This window comes from Gorilla gorilla, chromosome 22, assembly GCF_029281585.2.
Source record: "Gorilla gorilla gorilla isolate KB3781 chromosome 22, NHGRI_mGorGor1-v2.1_pri, whole genome shotgun sequence".
NCBI classification, from domain to species: Eukaryota; Metazoa; Chordata; class Mammalia; order Primates; family Hominidae; genus Gorilla; species Gorilla gorilla.
In genome coordinates this window covers 19499691-19521449 of record NC_073246.2, presented here as the reverse complement: position 1 = coordinate 19521449, position 21759 = coordinate 19499691, and the positions used below count along the sequence as shown (strand labels likewise).

The 21759-nt window shown below is 42.4% G+C and overlaps 2 protein-coding genes across 5 annotated transcripts in view; one reads left to right on the top strand and one right to left on the bottom strand.

Annotated features, from left to right (window-relative positions):
- The window catches only part of CXADR (CXADR Ig-like cell adhesion molecule), an 85917-nt gene that overhangs the window by 59567 nt on the left and 4591 nt on the right, over nt 1-21759 (bottom strand). The gene's annotated exons all lie outside the window — the stretch shown is intronic.
- On the top strand, nt 16140-20734 carry LOC109024441 (transcription factor BTF3 homolog 4-like). Its single transcript, XM_055374047.2, has 3 exons — nt 16140-16187; nt 18294-18487; nt 20062-20734. Exons 1-3 carry the CDS (start codon nt 16140-16142, stop codon nt 20732-20734), a joined length of 915 nt encoding a protein of 304 aa, XP_055230022.2.

Below are 21759 nucleotides of genomic sequence, written 5' to 3'. Positions count from 1 at the left end.
TGATCAAACTGTTTGCTTCCCCAGCACAACACTAAATTTCTCCTTTGAACTCCTTATCTCAGTGACGTGACCTACTACCAACACTTTTGGCAATCAATCCCTGCATAAGATCACAGATGCAAGAAATAGCTGCATCACCAATCATCTGCACAAACCTGGAGACAAAATGAAAGGCGGCAGGGTATCAACGTTCACTCATTCAAAGCATACTATGTCCTATTAATTCTGCCTCTTTAATACATTCCAAATCCAACCATTTTTACCTATATCCAGGCCACTATTATCTTTCACGTGGCCTGGATGTACCCTGCTAACTGGCTTCCCTGCATCCACACTTTCTCATTCTAACTTGTTCTCCATACTTCACCCAGAGTGTTCTCTATATAATTGCTTTTATTTATCTATTTTTTTTGAAACAGGGTCTCACTCTGTTGCCCAGGCTGAAGTGCTGTGGCACAACCAAGGCTCACTGTGGCCTCAAACCCCTGGGCTCAAGGGATCCTCTCCTGCCTCAGCCTCCCAAGGAGCTGGGACTACAGGTATGTGCCACCATGCCCACTAATTTTATTTTTATTTTTATTTTCCCAGTGGAGTTGCAGTCTCGTTATGTTGCCCAAGCTGGTCTTGAACTCTAGGGCTCAAGTAATCCTCCCACCTCAGCCTCCCAAAATGCTGGAATTACAGGCATGAGTCACTGCATCCAGCCTATAACTCCTTTTGTAAAAAAGACGCCACTGACATGTCTGACAATCTCTGGTCGCTCCTCATTGATTCAGACACCTTAATTCTCCCTCAAGGTCCTTTGACTAGCGGCCCTCTAGCACCTTTAGCTTCTTACCACTTCCCACTCCCACAGTATAATACAGCCATCATCATCTCCATTATCATCTCGCCTCACTCAGCAAGAGCACAGTGTAAGATACCTCCTCTTGCTGGGCGCGGTGGCTCACACCTGTAATCCCAGCACTGTGGGAGGCCAAGGCAGGCGGATCACGAGGTCAGGAGATCAAGACCATCCCGGCTAACACGGAGAAACCCCGTCTCTACTAAAATACAAAAATTAGCCAGACGTGGTGGCACATGCCGACGGTCTCAGCTGCTCAGGAGGCTGAAGCAGGAGAATCACTTGAACCCGGGAGGTGGAGGTTGCAGTGAGCCGAGGTCGCACCACTGCACTCCAGCCTGGGCAACAGAGAGAGACTCCATCTTAAAAAGAAAAAAAAAAGATACCTCCTATTCTGCTCCATCCCACCTTTTAGGCTTACTATGGTCTCAGTTCAGCCCCTTCCTCCAGAACGTATGTCCTCTAATTACTCCTTGGACTAGCACTAACAATGCTTTCATCACGGGCACTTTTCTCACTTTACTGAAACTGCGCTCACCCTCTGCCTCCAGGGACTATTTCACATTTGACTTTGGTGGCAAAGCTCATGCTGTTCTTGATCATCACTGGTTTTTTTTTTAGCAGAGCAAAATTTTGGGCACTTGGCATTCAACAAACATTTGTTGAATGAAGGTTTTCTTTTTTCTATCACTGAGGAAACAAAACAAAAGGAACACTTTGAAACATATTTTCTGTGTTTTTAACCTATCCCAGAAAGATACTAGATGTAAACCCTGATCAGTGATGGCACATGCACAGGGATTTTAAAGATCATGACTCACTGTAGAATTCAAGCGGGGACAGCGAGGAGCTATGAATTATGAGTTAGGCAACTGCATAACTGCATAATCTGTCTTGACATCTAAGCAGTCAACAAAGCACTTTGCTGTAACAATAAAACAGCAATCAGGCAAGTCTGGATGCCTGGAGGTAAGCAGATAACAATTTTGGGATCTCTGAGGGAAGTGGCAGGCAAAACAATGTTCACAGGCACAAGTGCCTTTGTATAAGAGAAGGGAAATTGCACCAGGAATGAATGACGGTACATTTACAAATAGTGAAAAAAACTGACAACAAAATTAACCACAACAGTGAGATTGTTTTGGTCTGGGACCAATAATAAAAACAACAAATCAGAGGAGGCACTAAGGGGAAAAAGATAAATCAGTCCACATGTGTGGAACACTGTTGGCATATGCTTTTCCTTCTATGTGTAAAAGTCCCTTTTCTCTCTTGCTCCACCTTGTCCCCAGAGAGCACCTCTAGCCATTTATCAAAATACATTTTAGGCTGGGCATGATGGCTCATGCCTGTAATCCCAGCACTTTGGGAGGCTGAGACGGGCGGATCATTTGAGGTCAAGAGTTTGAGACCAGCCTGGCCAACATGGTGAAACCCCGTCTCTATTAAAAATACAAAAAATTAGCTGGGCATGGTGGTGGGCGCCTGTAGTCCCAGTTACTTGGGAGGCTGAGGCAGGAGAATTGCTTGAACCAGGGAGGCAGAGGTTGCAGTGAGCTGAGATCACACCACTGCACTTCAGCCTAGGAGACAGAGTGAGACACTGTCTCAAAAAGAAAAAAAATAAATAATGCACTTTATTTGTCAGCTCATCTCAGAAGTTCCCCTGATCCCCACAGGCTGTGTTAATTGCTTCCTCCTCTGTTTTATACATTTCCTCTAGGTATTTACATGTCCCTATTCTGAAGCACATACTAACTTAACTGGAAGTGAACGTGCTTCCTCTCTGGAGGGTGTGTCCCTAGACTTATTCAGTCAGCCTTCTCCCTTCCAGCCTTGGACAAGTAGAAGGAGGAAGCTCAGAGTAGAGGGAAAGTGAAATGAAGGAGCTATCTGAAGGCAGATCGGTGATGGGGGAGAGGACCATAAGGCATGAGAAGGGAACCCTGGGGTGACTGTGCATCCAGAGAAGCAAAGAACCCGAACAATGAAGCCTACATGGAAGAAACAGCTCAGGGAATTGAGCGAGCCTGGTCACATACTGATGGAAGGAAAGACAGGATACTTATTTTTTGATGAGAAATGTTAGCAAATCTGAGAAGAAATGAACACTGATGCTACTTTATGTATAGTTGTTGACATAAAAGAAGTATGTTAAGAAAAACTTTTATTGTGGATACTCTAAAATCACAACTACGGATTCTTCATTTTATAGACGAAAAGAGTTGTTATCTTTCAGCTATCTCTAGGATGAAATAAAGGAAAAAAGATTACACACTGATACATGATTCTTCTCAAAATATCTGGCGCCATTCCAAAGAAATTAACAAAAAAATGAAAAGTTTTACAAATAAAAACAGGAGAAGTTTTCTTTTTTTTGGAGACAGAGTCTGGCTCTGTCACCCAGGCTAGAGTGCAGTGACACAATCTTGGCTCACTGCAGCCTCCACCTCCTGGGCTCAAGCCATCCTCCCACCTTAGCCTCTCGAGTAGCTGGGACTACAGGTGCACACCACCACGCCCCACTAATTTTTGTATTTTTTTGTAGAGATGGGGTCTCACTGTGTTATTCAGGCTGGTCTTGAACTCCCGAACTCAGGCGATCCGCCTGCCTGGGGCTATCAAAATGCTGGGAGTACAGGTGTAAGCCAACGTGCCCAGCCAATAAGAGGAACTTAAATTTATATTCCATAGTCTTACATGCTTGTTCGGTTGCTTGGAAAGGGGATATGACCTTAATACCAAATGTTATGAAGAACTTATTTAATATTGAGCTTTGTGAAAAATGTCAAAACCCATCATAAGGGTTACTATTTTATAGGGAGAACACATTCTGAATGTGAATGCTGAATTCGAATCATAGAAATCAGAAGACTTACTATAAAAACACAATAATATGGCTCACCCCTGTAACCATCCCAGCACTTTCGGAGGCGCTGAGGAGGAAAGATCACTTGAGTCCAGGAGTTCAAGACCAACCTGGGCAACATAGTGAGAATTCATACCTACAAAAAAATAAAAAAATTAGCCAGGCATGGTAGATCTAAGCAGGGTACATCATAGTGAGAGCTCATATTTACAAAACATCAAAACATTAGCCAGGTGTGGTAGTGCACACCTGTGGTCCCAGCTACTAGGAAGGCTGAATAGGAGAATCACTTGAGCCTGGGAAGCTGAGGCTGCAATGAGCCATGACTGCGCCTCTGCCCTCCAGCCTGGGCAACAGAGCAAGACGCTGTGTCAAAACACACATTCAATAATAGTCAAAAAATGATTCACTACAGCAACTTTAAGAAATAAGTTAGAGGCCAGGCGCGGTGGCTCATGCCTATAATCCCAGCACTTTCGGAGGCCAAGGCAGGCGGATCACCTGAAATCAAGAGTTTGAGCCAGCCTGGCCAGGATGGTGAAACCCCATCTCTACTAAAAACACAAAAATTAGCTTGGCGTGGTGGCATGTGCCTGTAATCCCAGCTACCCAGGAGGCTGAGGCAGGAGAATCACTGGAACCTGGGAGGCAGGGGCTGCAGTGAGCCAAGATCGCACCATTGCACTCCAGCCTGGTGACAGAGCAAGAGTCCTTCTCAAAAAAAAAAAAAAAAAAAAAGAAAGGAAGAAAAGAAATAAGTTAGACAAATCAGGAACTAGTATGTTGAAAGATTTATAAGTAGATTTAGAGGTTCGAGAAAATGAAGAAGAAGAAGATTGATAAAGACAAGTGTAATTTTGGGCATTTAATTACAAATGCTATAGATGTCTAGGTTAGCAAGTCACTGAGATACTCTAAACTGTATACAAAAAGGTGACCACCATGCTATTTGCACCATTTCCTTTTCCCCTCTGCCAGACCCTAACTCCAACCTTTGCCTTTCTTCTTCCCAGGAAGTTGCTTTGAGATTAGCAATATTTGAAAGTCATCTAAATAGTGAGTATCCCAGTTTCTAGAAGGGAAAAACACTTTAAATATGTTAACACTAATTAACTCTACCAACTAAGGCTTTAAATACTGCTAAAGCCAGGTGCCGTGGCTCACGCCTGTAATCCCAACACTTTGGGAGGCTGAGACAGGCAGATCACAAGGTCAGGACATCAAGACCAGCCTGGCCCACATGGCGAAACCCCGTCTCTACTAAAAATACAGAAACTAGCCGGGTGTGGTGGCAGGCACCTGTAGTCCCATCTAGAGGCAGAAGAATCGCTTGAAACCCGGAGGCAGAGGTTGCAGTGAGCCAAGATCGCGCCACTGCACTCCAGCCTGGGTAACAGAGTGAGACTCCATCTCAAAAAAAAAAAAAAAAAAAAAAAAAAAAAAATATATATATATATATTGCTAAGAAAGAGAAGAAAATACAGGGAGGTAGAAATTATGCTCTTCATTGTCTAGGAGTTTTAGTTCTTTAATTCCCACGAGTGTTACTCAGTATAGACTGTTAATATGTACTCAGAGCTAAGGAAATTAATACAGCAAGATAAATTAATAACAATGAGAAACGGCATAAGTATACACACTTGCTCTTCTTTGTACTTTTCAAGTATCAATTCCCAGCTCCCTATCCCCAATGAGAAATCAAAAAGCAGGCCCCCAGGAAATAAACTGGAATAGAAATGGGGAAACCATCACCTTAACAATAAACAGCAACTAAACAGTTACTGAGTGCTTATGACAGACCAAGCACTTTTCAAAATGCCCTACACGTATTAACTCTTTCCATTCTCATAACAACTCCAAGAAAAAGGTACTAATATTATCCATCCGTGTTTTGCAATGAAGAAACAAACACACTGAGACACATGTAAGCTACTGAAGGAGCAAGATTCAAATCTAGGCCGACTGATTCTGGAGCCACACTCACTCTGTATGTAGAAGTCAATCCACGAACATCATACAACAGTAATAAAGATTTCATTTCTGAAGTCACTATAAAATACAGTGGGTGCATTATTAGAAATCCTATTCCAATCACCATGGTAGAGAAATGTTTGGAATTTATACTCTTCTTCTATGCTACATTTCTAGTAGCATTTTAGGTGGCACATGGTTCAGGGGTTTGGGTGAAACTTTTTCTTTTTTTGGAAAAACAGAAAAATAAATGTCAGACTAGGTTATCTGACTGTTGCCAAATTTATTACACAAAAAAGCTCTGTATGATTTTGGACAAGTTGCTTCCCTAGGGCTCAAATGTAAATTAGGGGTGTTGAACTAAATTATCTATTTTAGACCTAACTAAGCATGTTCTAATTCTAGCCCATCGATCAATCAACCAACAAGAAGCCTTCCCTGACAATCATTTCTTCCCCTCCCCTGTATCCACATCTCAAGGGCATTAGCAGGAGTTCTCTGAGTCCAGCTCCCAACAAATGCAGACATTTCTTAAACAGTAGGAGTTCTAAAGTTAGATCTGGGTTCAGATTCAAATTGATCTCACTAAATGCTTGGCCACAGGCAATTTCTAGCCTCTCCGTGACTAGATGTTTCCTCTTTAAAATGAAGATTAAAAATAATAATGCCTACTTCATTGGAGAAATTAAATAACACATGTAAACCTCTTAGAACAGCTGCAGCACATCCTGGTGTTCACTCTTCAATAAATAGTAGCTAGTAGGCAATTCACTGTCATCTGATAAGCCTAATACTTCTACTATGATACATAACCCTATGTCTTGTCATCTTTTATATTTAAAAGGCATTTAGCAGTGCCTTCCACTAGGAAGAACTCACAATTTATTATGTCAAAAAAATGACACTGAAATGTATCCACTAGATTTGGCAATTAGAACATCATCGGTGTCCTAGGCCAAATCAGATTTAGTGAAGGTTTTGGGGAGCTGCAACAGGATATTATCTGACCACAGTGCTTGAGAGGTGTGAGCAAAGACAGAAATGACTACTAGTTTGAGAAATTTGTTCTCGATGAGGGGAGAAAATAGACAGTGTATGATATGTGGTCAAGGAAAGGTTCTTTTTGAAATGGGAAACACTGAGTACATTTATAAGTCAAAAGGAAAAAGCAAATAGAATAGGAGACGTTAAAAATCTTATAGCCAAACACCAGAGACTAAAAGATCAAGCCCTCAAAAAAGAATGAGACCTAGAAAACTGTCAATAAGGACCTGTTCACCACACCTGTAATAGCAACACTTTGGGAGGTTGAGGCAGGAAGACTGCTTAGGCCCAGGAGTTTGAGACCAACCTGGGCAACATAGGAAGGCACCATCTCTAAAAAAAAAATTTTTAAGTTAGTTGCACGTGGTGGTGCATGCCTGCAGTCCCAGCTACTACGGAGGCTGAGGTGGGAGCCTGGGAGGTCGAGGCTGCAGTGAGTTGTGACTGCATCACTGCATTCCAGCTTGGGTGACAGAAAAAGACCCTGTTCCCCACCATCAAAAAAAAAAAAACCCAAAAAACAAACATCGGGAAAAAGACACCTTTTATTAGACCCTAGGCACCGTAGCTCAAGCCTGTAATCTCAACACTTCGGGAGACAAGGAGGGAGCATCACTTGCTCAACCAGCCTGGACAATACAGTGAGACCTTAACTCTAAAAAACCAAAAAGAGATTGGAGGAAAGATGTAAACATTGGCACACTTATCGTTAAGTTTACACATTAGAGTACAAGAAATTGCAAGAATTTGTACCTGATATCCTCTGTGACAAACGGGGACTACAATATTAACTTAGAATACAAGAGGTTGAAAATTTTGTAGGTAGAGAATTTTAGAGACTGGTCCAAGTCTGAGAAACCTGTGAGGAAGAATGGCGAAACAAATCAAAGTCAACAGAGCAGCAGAAAAAGTCCGACATGAGCTGAGAGTTGATAAAGCTGAGCAAAGATATACTGGGATGTGCCAAATAATTTTCTCTAGTTTTACATATATTTGAAATTTTCCATAACAAAAAGAATAAGAAAAGAAAATTACAATGAGATGGCACTAACACATCCACCAGAATAGTCAAAATGAAAGAAGGCCATGATAAGGATGTAGCGCAACTGGAACTTTCTCAACTTTCTTTTTTCTTTTTTTTTTTTTTTTGAGACAGAGTCTCGTTCCGTCGCCCAGGCTGGAGTGCAACGGCACAAACTCAGCTCACTGCAACCTCCGCCTCCCTGGTTCAAGCGATTCTCCTGCCTCAGCCTCCTGAATAGCTGGGATTATAGACGCCCTGCCACCATGACCAACTAAGCTTTGTATTTTTAGTAAAGATGGGGTTTCGCCATGCTGGCCAGTCTGGTCTTGAACTCCTGACCTCGTGATCCGCCCACCTTGACCTCCCAAAGTGCTGGGATTACAGGCGTGAGCCACTGCGCCTGAACGCAACTGGAACTTTCATACTCTTTGATCGAAGTGTCAACTGGTACAATTAGCTTTGGAAAACTAACTGGCAGTATCAACCACAGTGAAACTTATGTATAACCTACAGGACTCAGAAATTCCATTGATAGGGAGAAATTTATGTACATATGCATGAAAACACATGTAGGATAACGTCACAGTATTTTCTTTTTCTTTTTTTTGAGACTGAGTCTCGCTCTGTCGCCTAGGCTGCGGTGCAATGGTGCAATCTCGGCTCACCGCAACCTCTGCCTCCTGGACTCAAGTGATTCTCCTGCCTCAGCCTCCCTAGTAGCTGGGATTACAGGTGTGCGCTACCACGCCCGGCTAATTTTTGTATTTTTAGTAGAGAAGGGGTTTCATCATGTTGACCAGGTTGGTCTTGAACTGCTAACCTCAAGTGATAGGCCCACCTTGGCCTCCCGAAGTGCTGGGATTACAGGCGTGAGCCACCACGCCCGGCCTTCACAGTAGTTATTTCATAATGGCAAAAAAGCTGGGAAAAAGGGTCCATCAGTAGAATAAATAAATCAATTGTGATACAGTCACATAATAGAATATCACACAGCAATGCAAATGAATAAAACAAAGCTACACAACATGAATAATCTTACAAACATCAGAAGTAAAATAAGACAAAAAACACAAACTGTAAAATTCTATTTATATAAAATGTTAACACTAATCTACATTGTTAGAAATCAGAAAAGAGTGGAAAAAAGGGTGAAGGAGGCCAGGCCCAGTGGCTCACGCCTGTAATCCCAGCACTTTGGGAGGCTGAGGCGGGTGATCACTTGAGGTCAAGAGTTGGAGACCAGCCTGGCCAGTATGGTGAAACCCCGTCTCTACTAAAAAATACAAAAATTAAAAAAAAAAATAGCCTGGCATGGTGGCATGCGCCTGTATTCCCAGCTACTCAGGAGGCTGAGGGAGGAGAATCGCTTGAACCCAGGAGGTGTAGGTTGCAGTGAGTCGAGATCAAGCCACTACACTCCAGCATGAGCAACAGAGCGAGACTCCATCTCAAATTTAAAAAAAAAAAAAAAGAAAAAGAAAAAGAAAAATAGTAAAGGAAGGGACTGGAAGAGGCATGACGGCTTCTGAGATGTGGGTTGGGTTCTATTTCCGGATCAGATTGCTAGGTATGCAGGTGTGGCCACTTTGTGACAATGCTCTACCCTGTACGTTTATAAAAATTAATGGTCTAAACTGTGTGGTATTCTGTGCACGTCATAACTTCAATTAAAAGCTTTACTTAAAAATAAATTTTAGAATACCTGAAGGAATAAGCAACAAAAAAGCAAATTCAAATTGTCTTTGTGTTAAATACATAATGTTCTAATGCTTTATTAATGTACTTAATTCAAAAAGGCGGCCGGGCGCAGTGGCTCACACCTGTAATCCTAGCACTTTGGGAGACCAAGGTGGGTGGATCACTTGAGGTCAGGAGTTTGAGATCAGCCTGGCCAACATGGCAAAACCCTATCTCTATTAAAAATACAAAAATTAGCAGGGCATGGTGGCACATGCCTGTAATCCCAGCTGTTCAACAGGTTGAGGCATGAGAATCACTTGAACCCAGGAGACAGAGCTTGCAGTGAGCTAAGATCATGCCACCGCACTGCAGCCTGGGAGGGAGAATGAAACTGTGTCTCAAAAAAAAAGCCAGGTGCAGTGGCTCAAGCCTGTAATCCCAGCACTTTGGGAGGCCGAGGCGGGTGGATCACGAAGTCAGGAGTTCGAGACCAGCCTGACCAACATGGTGAAACCACGTCTCTACTACAAAAATTAGCCAGGCATGGTGGCGGGCTCCTGTAATCCCAGCTACTCAGGAGGCTGAGGCAGGAGAATCGCTTGAACCAGGGAGGCAGAGGTTGCAGTGAGCCTAGATCGCGCCACTGCACTCCAGCCTAGGTGACAGAGTGAGACTCTGTCTCAAAAAAAAAAAAAAAAAAAAAAAGACAAAAAGTCCAGTCAAATTGGACAATAAAAAGTACCTCCCCAAGCCACACAGCTGTGCATCACAGTCCGTGAGTAGGAGCAAAGAAACTGCCCCGGAGAACTGATCCACATCAGGAACGGGAGCTGGAGTCTGACCAGGACTAGTGATGAAATTCTGGTTTTAAAGTAGCCAGAAGACCAGTAGGGGTGTGAGAGTTGGGGAAGGCTCTGGAGGCCTCACTGATATTAAGGAGAAGGTGTGATGCAGAGTGAGAAAGCTGGGAGGCATGACATTAGAGTTCAAGATTTTAGAAGTGAAGATCTAAGCATTAAAGGGTCTCTGGTTGGCCGGGCGTGCTGCCTCACGCTTGTAATCCCAGCACTTTGGGAGGCCAAGGTGGGCGGATCACCTGAGATCGGGAGTTCAAGACCAGCCTGACCAACATGAAGAAACCCCGTCTCTACTAAAAAATACAAAAAATTAGCTGGGCGTGGTGGCGCATGCCTGTAGTCCCACCTACTTGGGAGGCTGAGGTAGGAGAATCGCTTGAACCCGGGAGGTGGAGGTTGCGGTGAGCCGAGATCGCGCCACTGCACTCCAGCCTGGGTAATGAGCGAAACTCCATCTCAAAAAAAGGGTCTCTGGTTTAGCGTGGGAAAAAAGAAAAAAGAACTAAGCATGCCGGGCGCGGTGGCTCACGCCTGTAATCCCAGCACTTTGGGAGGCCAAGGCAGGTGAATCACGAGGTCAGGAAATCGAGACCATCCTGGACAACATGGTGAAACCCCGTCTTTACTAAAAATACAAAAAAATTAGCTGGGTGAGGTGGCAGGCACCTGTAGTCCCAGCTACTCGAGAGGGTGAGGCAGGAGAATGGTGTGAACCCAGGAGGCAGAGCTGAGCTTGCAGCGAGCCGTGATCTCACCACTGCAATCCGGCCTGGGCGACAGAGCCAGACTCTGTCTCAAAAAAAAAAAAAAAAAAGAAAGAAAGAAAGAAGGAACTAAGCATAAGGAGAGCACTGCCTAAGTAAAATTGCTAAAAAATACCTTTCACTGTATTTGAAAGGTCAAGAAAATGTGGTGTAAGGATGTTAGAAAAGTGCATTGTAAAACGTAAATACTAAAATGCCAGATAATGCTGGGGCAGGGGGTGAATATGAAGCTGAGCATTTCTTGTCAACAAGGAGAAGCAGGCTGCATTCCAGCCTGGGCGACAGAGCGAGATTCCGTCTCATTAAAAAATAAATAAATAAATAAATAAATAAATAAAATAAAAAAGGAGCAGCAACTATAAGTTAGATATAAGCAAAGGGCAGAAGTCTCAAAGGATGAGGGGTTCCCAAGGTGGAGGGAAAAATGGTTTAGAGATGCCAGTTAAGGCATGGAAGGAATAATCAGAATACCTTACATTTTCAGATAGCATATCTGCTATGATTCCTGCCTTGCTCTGCCTGGTACCATAGCTGCATGAATAATTGTCTGACTCCTCCCTCTGGATTTAAGCTTGCCAAGAGTACTAGAATGGTGTGTTACTCACTTAAATCTCCTGAAGCAACTATTACAATGCCTTGCCCATAAGTACATATTATTTATTTGCCCTCAAACTTCCACAGGAATTGAGGCTGCTTATCAGAAATATTTAATACAAATTTACAATGGAAAATCAGATAAGGGGAGCTAAAAAGTAAACATCCTGGCAGAGATTTGCTGAACTGGATTGTGACTCAACCCTTCCCCACTCCACTAGCACACAGACATACTCAACTTGGGGGAGCGTTCAAATTCCACTTCTAGTCAAAACTATTCTTCTTCTTGGTTGGTCTAAAAGTAGTGAATTATTTCAATCAACTGTTCACAGTTACAGATCCAACTCTTTGTTCTTCTCTTTCCCCACTTCTTACTACTGCACTTGACTAGTCAAAAGAAAAATTATTCTCCTTTTCAACCGAAATAGTTTTCTACTTCCTCATATTTTCTACTACATAGATCCTAATTTCAGAATTCTCTGGCAAAATAAATGCAAATAGGGTATTTTGCATTATGGGTAAGGCAGATCAGTTGCCATGGTGAATATTTTCATCACCTTCATAGAATAATATGTATCACTCCATATAAGGAAATCTTCCTTTGCCTCCTGGCTCATATAAAACTTGCAGCTCGCTTCTCTTCCTCTTCAATTAACATGAGACAGGAAAAGTGACTATTTAGCAAAACAAAAACAAAAACAAAACACCAAAACCCACCCAGATGAAGTGTCTTATAAAGATGTGATCACAGAAAATAAGAAATCCAAGAAATAGACACAGATGTTATTAGCAAAATGAGCAAATAGTGTATTTCCTTATAGAAAAGTCCTGAAGTTAATGAAGAAAAAGTTAATTCCAATAAGAAAATTATCCCTGTTGTGAGCATGTCTAACCTGATTGCCCCAATCTTGGTATAGATTCCTTTTTAGTAACTCTAAGTGAATTCAAATTTCCCCAGCAACCATTACCTGGGGCCATTCTATCCTGCTTCTTTTGGACCTTTCCATAAATGCATTTATCTCCCCCCTAGGCAAATTAAAAATATAATTATTATGCATATACTTTTCTGCTTTATACTCAAGATGTGATTGGCTTTAACTATGGAATAAGGAGAGCTGATACAATTTTGTGTGCCTGTAACAAATGTTTTGATGATTACAAGAGATTAACAAATAAAGTTTATTTTAGCTCATCGCTAACAGGAAACAAATACTATGTGACAAAAAAAAAAATAACGATTTTAGAAGTAAAATCTCATGAGAACTATTCCAAAGGCATGTTCCATTTGAGAAAGCTGTTTTGATGGCACACTGCCCCCATGCTTTTTCAGGTTAAATGTTCGAGGACTATGGTGGAAGATGACTGGAACTAAAACTCCTAGTGCTGACCAATACAGTAGCTGCTGGCACTTGAAACATGGCTAGTGCAAATGAGATGTGCTGTAGGTCAAACACTGACCAGATTCTGGCAAAGTACGAAAAACAGTTTAATATCTCAATGTTTTTCATTTGAATACATGGGGAAAAAAGCATATTTTGTATGTATTGTGTTAAACAAAATATATTGTTTCATTTCACATTTTTCTTTTTGCCTTTTAATGTGGCTACTAGCAAATTTTAAATTACATATGTGGCTTGCATTATATTTCTGTTGGACAGCACTGTTCTAACACCAATGCCACAATTGCCTCGGCTTTAGGACTTGTTTCCTATACATGAGAATAATATGATGTGTCCTTTCTATCCCAAGGTTAAGAGAGTGGCTCTAAATGAGATGCGTGTGCAATTGTCTTTAAAAATAAGATATGATCATTTTGCTCGTCCAGATTTACAAGTTCATTCTAGAAGTATCAGATTTCCACTGTACAACTGAGTAAGTTAAGAGTCTTCTCAATTCTTCCTGCAGAATTACCCTGGCACAAAACAAAGTCAAAAGTTTGTATCTGGTCCTTGACAGAAATCTCCCATGGGAACTGTCCAGTATTCAAGTGTTTAAAATACATGTGAGAGAGACTGAAGAGAATAAGTGATAGTCACTCCAACAACTGAACAAAGGTGGGGGCTAAACAAATTTGGTTCATTGTATGTCCCTTGAGATTCCTTGAGAGAACTTCAAACATATAGTCAATCCACCCTTCCTCTGAAAATGTCTAAAACTCACATAGAACACACATCTAACGATGGGAAAGTGAAAAAATAACTGCAATTAGTTATGTTGTTTCTTCTTAAAATCTTAACATACTTTTATTTCTTAGAAGTAAATGAAATTAAAACCATTCCCATTCCACTTTGTAAGAAATATCTTTGAAAGAATGAAAATGATTTTAACGTTTCCAAAGAAATTTGCATTTTCTTAGTATGTATAAATGTTGGTTAATTTAATTGTTAATCCTTTTTCTCACCAAGTACCAAAGGACAAACTGAACCATACCACTGATCTCACACTTACCCTACAAATATTGTTACTATTATCTCCTTCCCTTTTCCTATCTTCCTTTTTTTATCAATAGATCAAGAAAATCTTTTCTTCTGCAAACACCCCACCAACTGAAATAAACTACAAAAACTTGAGTCAACTTAAACTCAAAGGCTTAATTTAAGTCTAATTGGCTAACTTTTTTTGGACACAGGGTTTCACTCTGTCGCCCAGGCTGGAGTGCGGTGGTGCAATCATAGCTCACTGCAGCCTTGACCTCCTGGGCTCAAGTGATTCTCCTACCTCAGCCTCCCGAATAGCTGGGACTACAGGAACGTGCCACCACACCCGGCTAATTTTTGTATCACACGTGGCTAATTTTTGTATTTTTTGTAGAGATGAGGTCTTGTTATGTTGCACAGGCTAATCTTGAGCTCAAGTGATTCTCCCACCTCAGCCTTCCAAAGTGCTGGAATTACAGGCGAGCACCACCACTCCCAGCCTCTAACTGGCTAACTTTTTTTTTTTTTTTTGAGATAGAGTCTTGCTCTGTTGCCCAGGCTGGAGTGCAGCGGCATGATCTCGGCTCACTGCAGCCTCTGCCCCCGGGTTCCAGCGATTCTCCTCCTGGGTAGCTCCTGATTCAGCCTCTTAGGTAGCTGAGATTACAGGCACACACTACCACGCCCAGCTGATTTTTGTATTTTTAGTAGAGACAGGGTTTCACTATGTTGGCCAGGCTGGTCTCGAATGCCTGACCTCAGGTGATCCGCCTGCTTCGGCCTCCCACAAGTGCTGGGATTACAGGCATGAGCCACCACGCCTGGCCCTGGGTAACTACTGAAAAAAGAATGGGTGAGGCAATAAGGTGAGGGAAGAAAGACAAATGGGAAGGCACAGAAGAGATCAATGTAGGCCAGGCACAGTGGCTCACACGTGTAATCCCAGCACTTTGGGAGGCTGAGGTAGGTGGATCACCTGAGGTCAGAAGTTCAAGACCAGGCTGGCCAACATGGTGAAACCCCAACTCTACTAAAAATACACACGCGCGCACACACACACACACACACACACAAAATCACCTGGGCATGGTGGTGAGCGCCTGTAATCCTAGCTGCTTGGGAGGCTGACGCAGGAGAATTGCTTAAACCTGGGAGGTGGAGGTTGCAGTGAACCGAGATCGCGCCACTGCACTCCAGCCTGGGCGACGGAGCAAGACTCTGTCTCAAAAAGAAAAAGAAAAAGAAAAAGAACCAACCTAAATCCAAACCCAATTGAACAATTATTATTCTAGATTACTAGGTTTGTTTTCTTAAGAAACAGAAGTTAGATGAAAGACAGTAAGATAAACCCATAAGCTCATTCTGGTTGGATAATTTTTAATTGTTTTCTGCATTATTTTAATAATTATCTTATTTTAATAATTAATTTAATTTAATAATTATCTTCACATCAACTACTTGCTAGCCACCAAATAAACTGAATCCAAAGTTCCCAGCCTCAATTATTTCCTTTATTTAATGACACAAAGCATCAACTCTCATCTGATGATGACTTCTATGACAGATGAAAGGTGGAAATAAGGGAAGGGGAGAGAAGTGGCTGCAAGTAGAACTAAATGTGAGTGGTGATATAAACTCCAGCCCTGAACACCTGGCAAAGCTGACACAAAGCTGACCTGTGCAGGACACAGAGCCCAGCCCTGCTCACCTCTTCCATGAGGTACCTATTCTTGATCTTCAAATGCTCTGTCTCTTCTAGGTCCTTCCCAGGCCTACAAACATGAATTCCTGTCTAGCATAACTTTCCCCATTTATGCAATGAACATGCCCTGTGCCATATACTGGGAATACAATGTAAACAGTGCCTGACCTATGAAATGTACATTCTGGCAAGAGAAAACAATGACAGTATCGGCATGCTTGATAAAGGTTAGAACATGCTGCAGTAAAGTAACAGGATGTGCCTGGAGGACAGGGTAAAGTTCACTCAACAGGAGGCCAATTATGAAAGCATCTCAACAAGCTGAAGAGAGAATGGTATAACCTAGATTACAGGTAGTGGCTGGAGGGACACAATGACTTCGAAATTGGATATGAGCAGATGGGAAAATAGGAAAGGCCAAGTAAGATATTCATATTTTCGCCTGGGCATTTTGGTGTCTGAAAATGCCAATTAATATGAGAGAGAAGAGTGTGAAACAGAATCAGCTGGAAATGCCTGTGGGAAGTCTGTGTAGAGACATTAAGTGGATGGTTTTGATGTGGGTAAAGTTGGAGAAGGGAGACTAGAAATGTACTGGAGACTGTAGGCAAATAAACAGTAACTGCACCCATAAACTGAGAAATGTTGGCATTTACGGTACACGAAGGAAATGGACCATACAAAGGGAAATGAGGAATAGCTCAAGAGCAGAAAGAAACTGTTCAATAGAGCTATTTGTGCTGAGGTTTAAGAGGCTGAAGATACGATGTGACCACCGGATGTAGCCACAGTGTCAACTGCAATCTACAGCAACTGCAGTTTCATAGAAGTAGAAGGGGATGAAAATTAGATTGCAAAGGATGGAAGAATTAGTGGGCATGGAAGAAAATAATGCAGTCAGTACATGCAGGCTATTTTTTTCCAGAAATCTGGTTAATAAAGAAAAATAAAGGCTGAGCGCGGTGGCTCACACCTGTAATCCCAGCACTTTCGGAGGCCGAGGCGGGCGGATCACCTGAGGTCGGGAGTTCACAACCAGCCTGACTAACATGGAGAAACCCCTGCTCTACTAAAAATACAAAATTACCCGGGCATGGTGGTGCATGCCTGTAATCCCAGCTACTCGGGAGGCTGAGGCAGGAGAATCGCTTGAACCTGGGAGGCAGAGGTTGCGGTGAGTCGAGATCGCGCCATTGCACTCTAGCCTGGGCAACAAGAGCAAAACTCCGTCTCCAAAAAAAAAGAAAGAAAGAAGAAAAATAAGGCTAGGTGCCTGTAGTCCCAGCTACTTGAAGGCTGAGATAGAAGAATCACCTGAGCCCACTGCACTCCAGCGTGGGCAAGAGAGAGAGACACCGTCTCAAAAAAATAAAAAATAAAGGCAAAGCGACAACAGTACCAAAGGAATATAAAGAGGGATAAATAAGCTTGGTTAAAGTTGATGGAATCCAGATATAATAGATGGGATAACAGAGTGACATCCCTGAGAAGCCAAAGGTCCAAGTTCAGGAACTGGCCTTAAGGAGAAATACCATGTTTTGTGGAATGATGATGTGGACAAGACTGTAGGCCTAGATGGAGGGAAGTTAAGAGAGTCTTTATCTGCTGGCTTTTACCTTCTCCCCTGGGATATGCTACTGTCCTCTGGAATTAAGGCCACACATGCAAAGCTTCACTGTTAAACCACCTGCAAATGTGAAGTTTATTTTTCACTCTCCACTTACCTGATGCCCACTCCTCTATCAAAATTTGGCGCCTGGCCAGGTGCAGTGGCTCACGCCTGTAATCCCAGCACTTTGGGAAGCCAAGGAGGGTGGATCACCTGAGGTCAGGAGTTCGAGACCAGCCTGGCCAACATGGCAAAGCCCCATCTCTACTAAAAATAAAAAAATTAGCCAGGCGTGGTGGCGGGCACCTGTATTCCCAGCTACTCAGGAGGCTGAGGCAGGAGAATCGCTTGAACCCAGGAGGTGGAAGTTGTAGTGAACCGTGATCGTGCCACTGCACTCCAGCCTGGGTAACAGAACAAGACTCTGTCTCAAAATAATAATAATAATAATAAAATCTGGCTTCACTCTCACCTCTGCAGAGCTGTCTTCCCCATGGGAACTTTCTGAATGTTCTCAACAGTCTCCCAGTGCTAAAACCCACTAGCCTCACTTTTGCATCATTCTCTAGGACACCTTCATCCTCTAGGTCTCCTATATCCCCTATCACTCCTTCTTACTCCCAGCTGCTTCCTCATGTACTTATTAGAAGTTGATGTTTCCCCCGCCTCACATTTCACCTTCTCTTCTAGTCCTACCTGCATTTCCTCCTTAACTTTACACAGACGCCACCTAACAGCAGTGAATTCTCAAGTCTGTATCACCAATGTCTGTCTCTTTCCTGAAATCCAGTCCTGTGTTGCAATCTTCCTGTCAGATATTTTTTTACCTCCTTCCCTCTCAGGCACCTCAAATACTACCTGTCCAAACTTAAGCTCATTGTCATCTCCCTAAAACTTGCTCCTTTTTATTTCCCATAGGTTAGTGACATCATCATACACTCAAGCCAGAAATCTCTCCAACTTTTTCATGCTACTCATTCAAGCAACCAGACATCAGGTTCCACTACTATCTTCTTCAGGAAAGCTTTCCAGATCAAAGCGGAAGCCCAACTCTCTTCTGCTGTGTTTCAACAGGGACTGCTTATGTCCAGATCATCCCAGAGGATTCCTGTGTTAGCTCTATCAGTTCTACCTTCCTTGAGAACTGCTACATAGCTACCATTCAATAAAATAAATCTCAGTGTATATAACCTTACTTCTCGACACTTCCACAAATGTCTTAGTACCGTGGGGTTAGGGTGCATAACCTGACAGACCTGTCAGCTCCCACCAAGCTCTCAGTATGGCCTTTAGATCTTTGCCCACACAAAACGTGGTCAGCAGTGACATCATGTAAAACTTGTTAAAATGCAAACTCACAAGCCCCACCTAGACTTCCGTGTAAGAATCATTCAGATGCACAAAGTTTGAGAAGCATTGGTTAGATGCCTTACATGCACTGAACTGCTCAACTCCCAAGACATATCAAACCCTTCAGATCTCTATGTCTTTGCAAAAGCTGTACCATCTGACTGGAAAATTCTGCCAAAGCTTTTGCAGCTTGCAATGTCATATTCTATTGTAGGGGCACCTAGCACATGGCTTTGCACATAGTAGTATCAGTACATTAAGTATCACTTAATTAACAGGTGAGTGTACTTGGAGAGTGAAGAGTGTTAGGTATTCGAATGGAAGTTGAATAGTTACGCAGTTGGAAATAGTGGCCCAGGATCCAAAGCAGAGGTGGGTTGAGGTGCAAATATATATTTTATATATATATATATGTGTGTGTGCATGTGCATGCATATGTGTGTGTGTGTATACGTATAATTTATTTTGAGATGGAGTCTTGCTCTGTCACCCAGGCTGAAGTGCAGTGGCGCGATCTCAGCTCACTGAAACCTCAGCCTCCCAGGTTCAAGCAATTCTCCTGCTTCAGCCTCCTGAGTAGCTGGGATTACAGATGCACATCACCACGCCTGGCTAATTTTTGTATTTTTAGTACAGACAGGGTTTCACCATGTTGGCCAGGCTGGGAGCTGAAAATATTTTTAATTAACTACCAATACTTGGGAGACTACCATGATGGACACAAGAGGTCACCCAGGTTTAAGGTCAAGATTGACTATGGGCTAAACTATAAGGAAGGCTGACATTTAAGGGACCTATTTTAGAAGACAGTAAAGCGCAGGTCAACAGGGTGGGAAAGAACCAAAATAGGTGTCAAGGAGTTCCAAAGAGATAAACCAATTTGGCACATGCATTACTGTAACCTTTGGCGACTGAAGCAGGAGAAAAAAATAGAACAAGGTCAAAGATAAAGCAGAAGCTCAGCTTCTTTAGATTAAAAACTGACTCAGACATGACTAGTGGAATAATCACTGTAAGGACCATCTTTATTAGATGAGAAGGGAGAGAGTGATGAACTGAAGAGAGCTCTATCATACACACAGGTCTAGTGGCAAAGAAGTTGAAAACTTTCAGTCATGCAAAAAGGACTTGCTGAACACTAGCTGTCTGCCAGGAGCCACAAGACCATGCAGGGACTGCAACAATGAATATAGGTAATGGCCCTGTCCTCTGATCTAGTGCAGTGAGCTAAGTTGGTAATCGATGGAGACCCCACAACAGACAGGATAAGGAGCCAATATAGGGAGGCTTGCCTTGGAGGGGAGGCATTTTTCCTCTGATGGTGGTATAATCGCAGGAATGAAAAGATTAAGAGGGGGCATATCGGGCAGCCATCTTGCTCTTGCCGCGTGCTGGTGTTGGAGGACCCTCCCTGCTTCAGATTTACCAACAGCACGAATCAAGAAAAGTTAGCCAAACTTCAGGCTCAGGTCCGGATAGGGGGCAAGGGTACAGCTCGCAGAAAGAAGGTGGTACATAAAACAGCCAAGGCTGATGACAAAAAGCTTCAGAGTTCTCTAAAAAAACTGGCTGTGAATAATATAGTTGGTATTGAAGAGGTGAACATGATTAAAGATGATGGGACAGTTATTCACTTCAACAATCCCAAAGTCCAAGCTTCCCTTTCTGCTAACACCTTTGCAATTACCAGTCATGCAGAAGCCAAACCAATCACAGAAATGCTACCTGGAATATTAAGTCAGCTTGGTGCTGACAGTTTAACAAGCCTTAGGAAGTTAGCTGAACAGTTCCCACGGCAAGTCTTGGACAGTAAAGCAGCAAAACCAGAAGACACTGATGAGGAGGATGATGATGTTCCCGATCTTGTAGAAAATTTTGATGAGGCATCAAAGAATGAAGCTGGCATGGTTTTTGGAAGCTGGCATGGACTAGGTTTAACAAATCGGCTATGTGGTTCCAAAGTTTTACAGACACAGAGAACATCACCTGTTACCAGTTCACTAATATAAATATTTTGTATATTAATAATGTTGTTTGTTCAGTATTTTTCGGTCATTTGATTTTGCATTTTGCCTTCCTCCCAGGATATTTTTTTGGTCAAAATATGAAGTATTGGTGCAGTTTGAGGGTGTTTTGGGTTTTGATTCCTGGTTTTTTTATTTTTTGTTTGGGGTATTTTTGGTGTATGTTTGCTTATGTATGTGTGTGGGTATGTGTGTATACAGTGGAGAGCAAATTGGAAAACAGTTCTATGTATCCTCCTCCCTCCCCGGTAGAAATAAAAAAAACTTTACATTTGTTACTTTTCTTTTCCCCCCATAAGACACAGAATTAATGGAAAGTGAGTATCTTGGATTTCAGATCTGAAGAGATTTTTACCATTAGTGGTTTGATTTTAATTTGCTTGGTTAACTATCATACTTTTCATACACTTCTCTGGGTTTAAAATGTCTTCAGGTATTTTGCCACTGGCTTCATGCTGCAGTAATGGGTAACATATCTTTGGTATGGTTCCCTTAGATTCACTTACCTAGTCAGACCCAAAAGAACTTCTTTTACTAGCTTGCTTCCTAAATGCCTTTTTTCCTCTCCTTTTGGTCTTCAAATGGCCTGGTCAGCTTTTGGTAATACTCTTCCTCATCTTCCACCTAGCTTGAGAAGGATGTTCTCCATATAGAGTTAAGCGAGTGCCTAATCCCACCTTTTGTAAGATTTTGTTCCCTCATCTTGAGGAACAACAACTTCATCTTCAACTTTTTATTTCTCCCCGATTTTACAGTTTGGTAGATTTCAAACTGGAATAGCTAGCATGTGCTTGCTAAATAGTTTTAGGCCAGCCTTATCCTGTATTCTAGCTGTTCTTAATAGCAGGTACAAAAATGCCTCTTTTTCAGCAAGGTTGAAATTGGGAATGTGCTTTTGAATCAGAAGAAAATAGGCCATAGACTCATCCCCCAACACAAATGGGCATTCTATGAAATGGTACTGGCCCTAGGAGGATTTCCTCAACCACTCTCCTACTCTTGGCCTTGAA

Coding starts and splice junctions, on each gene's coding strand:
- LOC109024441 (XM_055374047.2), top strand. CDS start 16,140: ATGACTTCGAAATTGGATATGAGCAGATGGGAAAATAGGAAAGGCCAA. Junction 16,188..18,293: donor GGGAAAATAGGAAAGGCCAA/GTAAGATATTCA, acceptor TATTTCCCATAG/GTTAGTGACATCATCATACA. Junction 18,488..20,061: donor TCATCCCAGAGGATTCCTGT/GTTAGCTCTATC, acceptor GTATAATCGCAG/GAATGAAAAGATTAAGAGGG.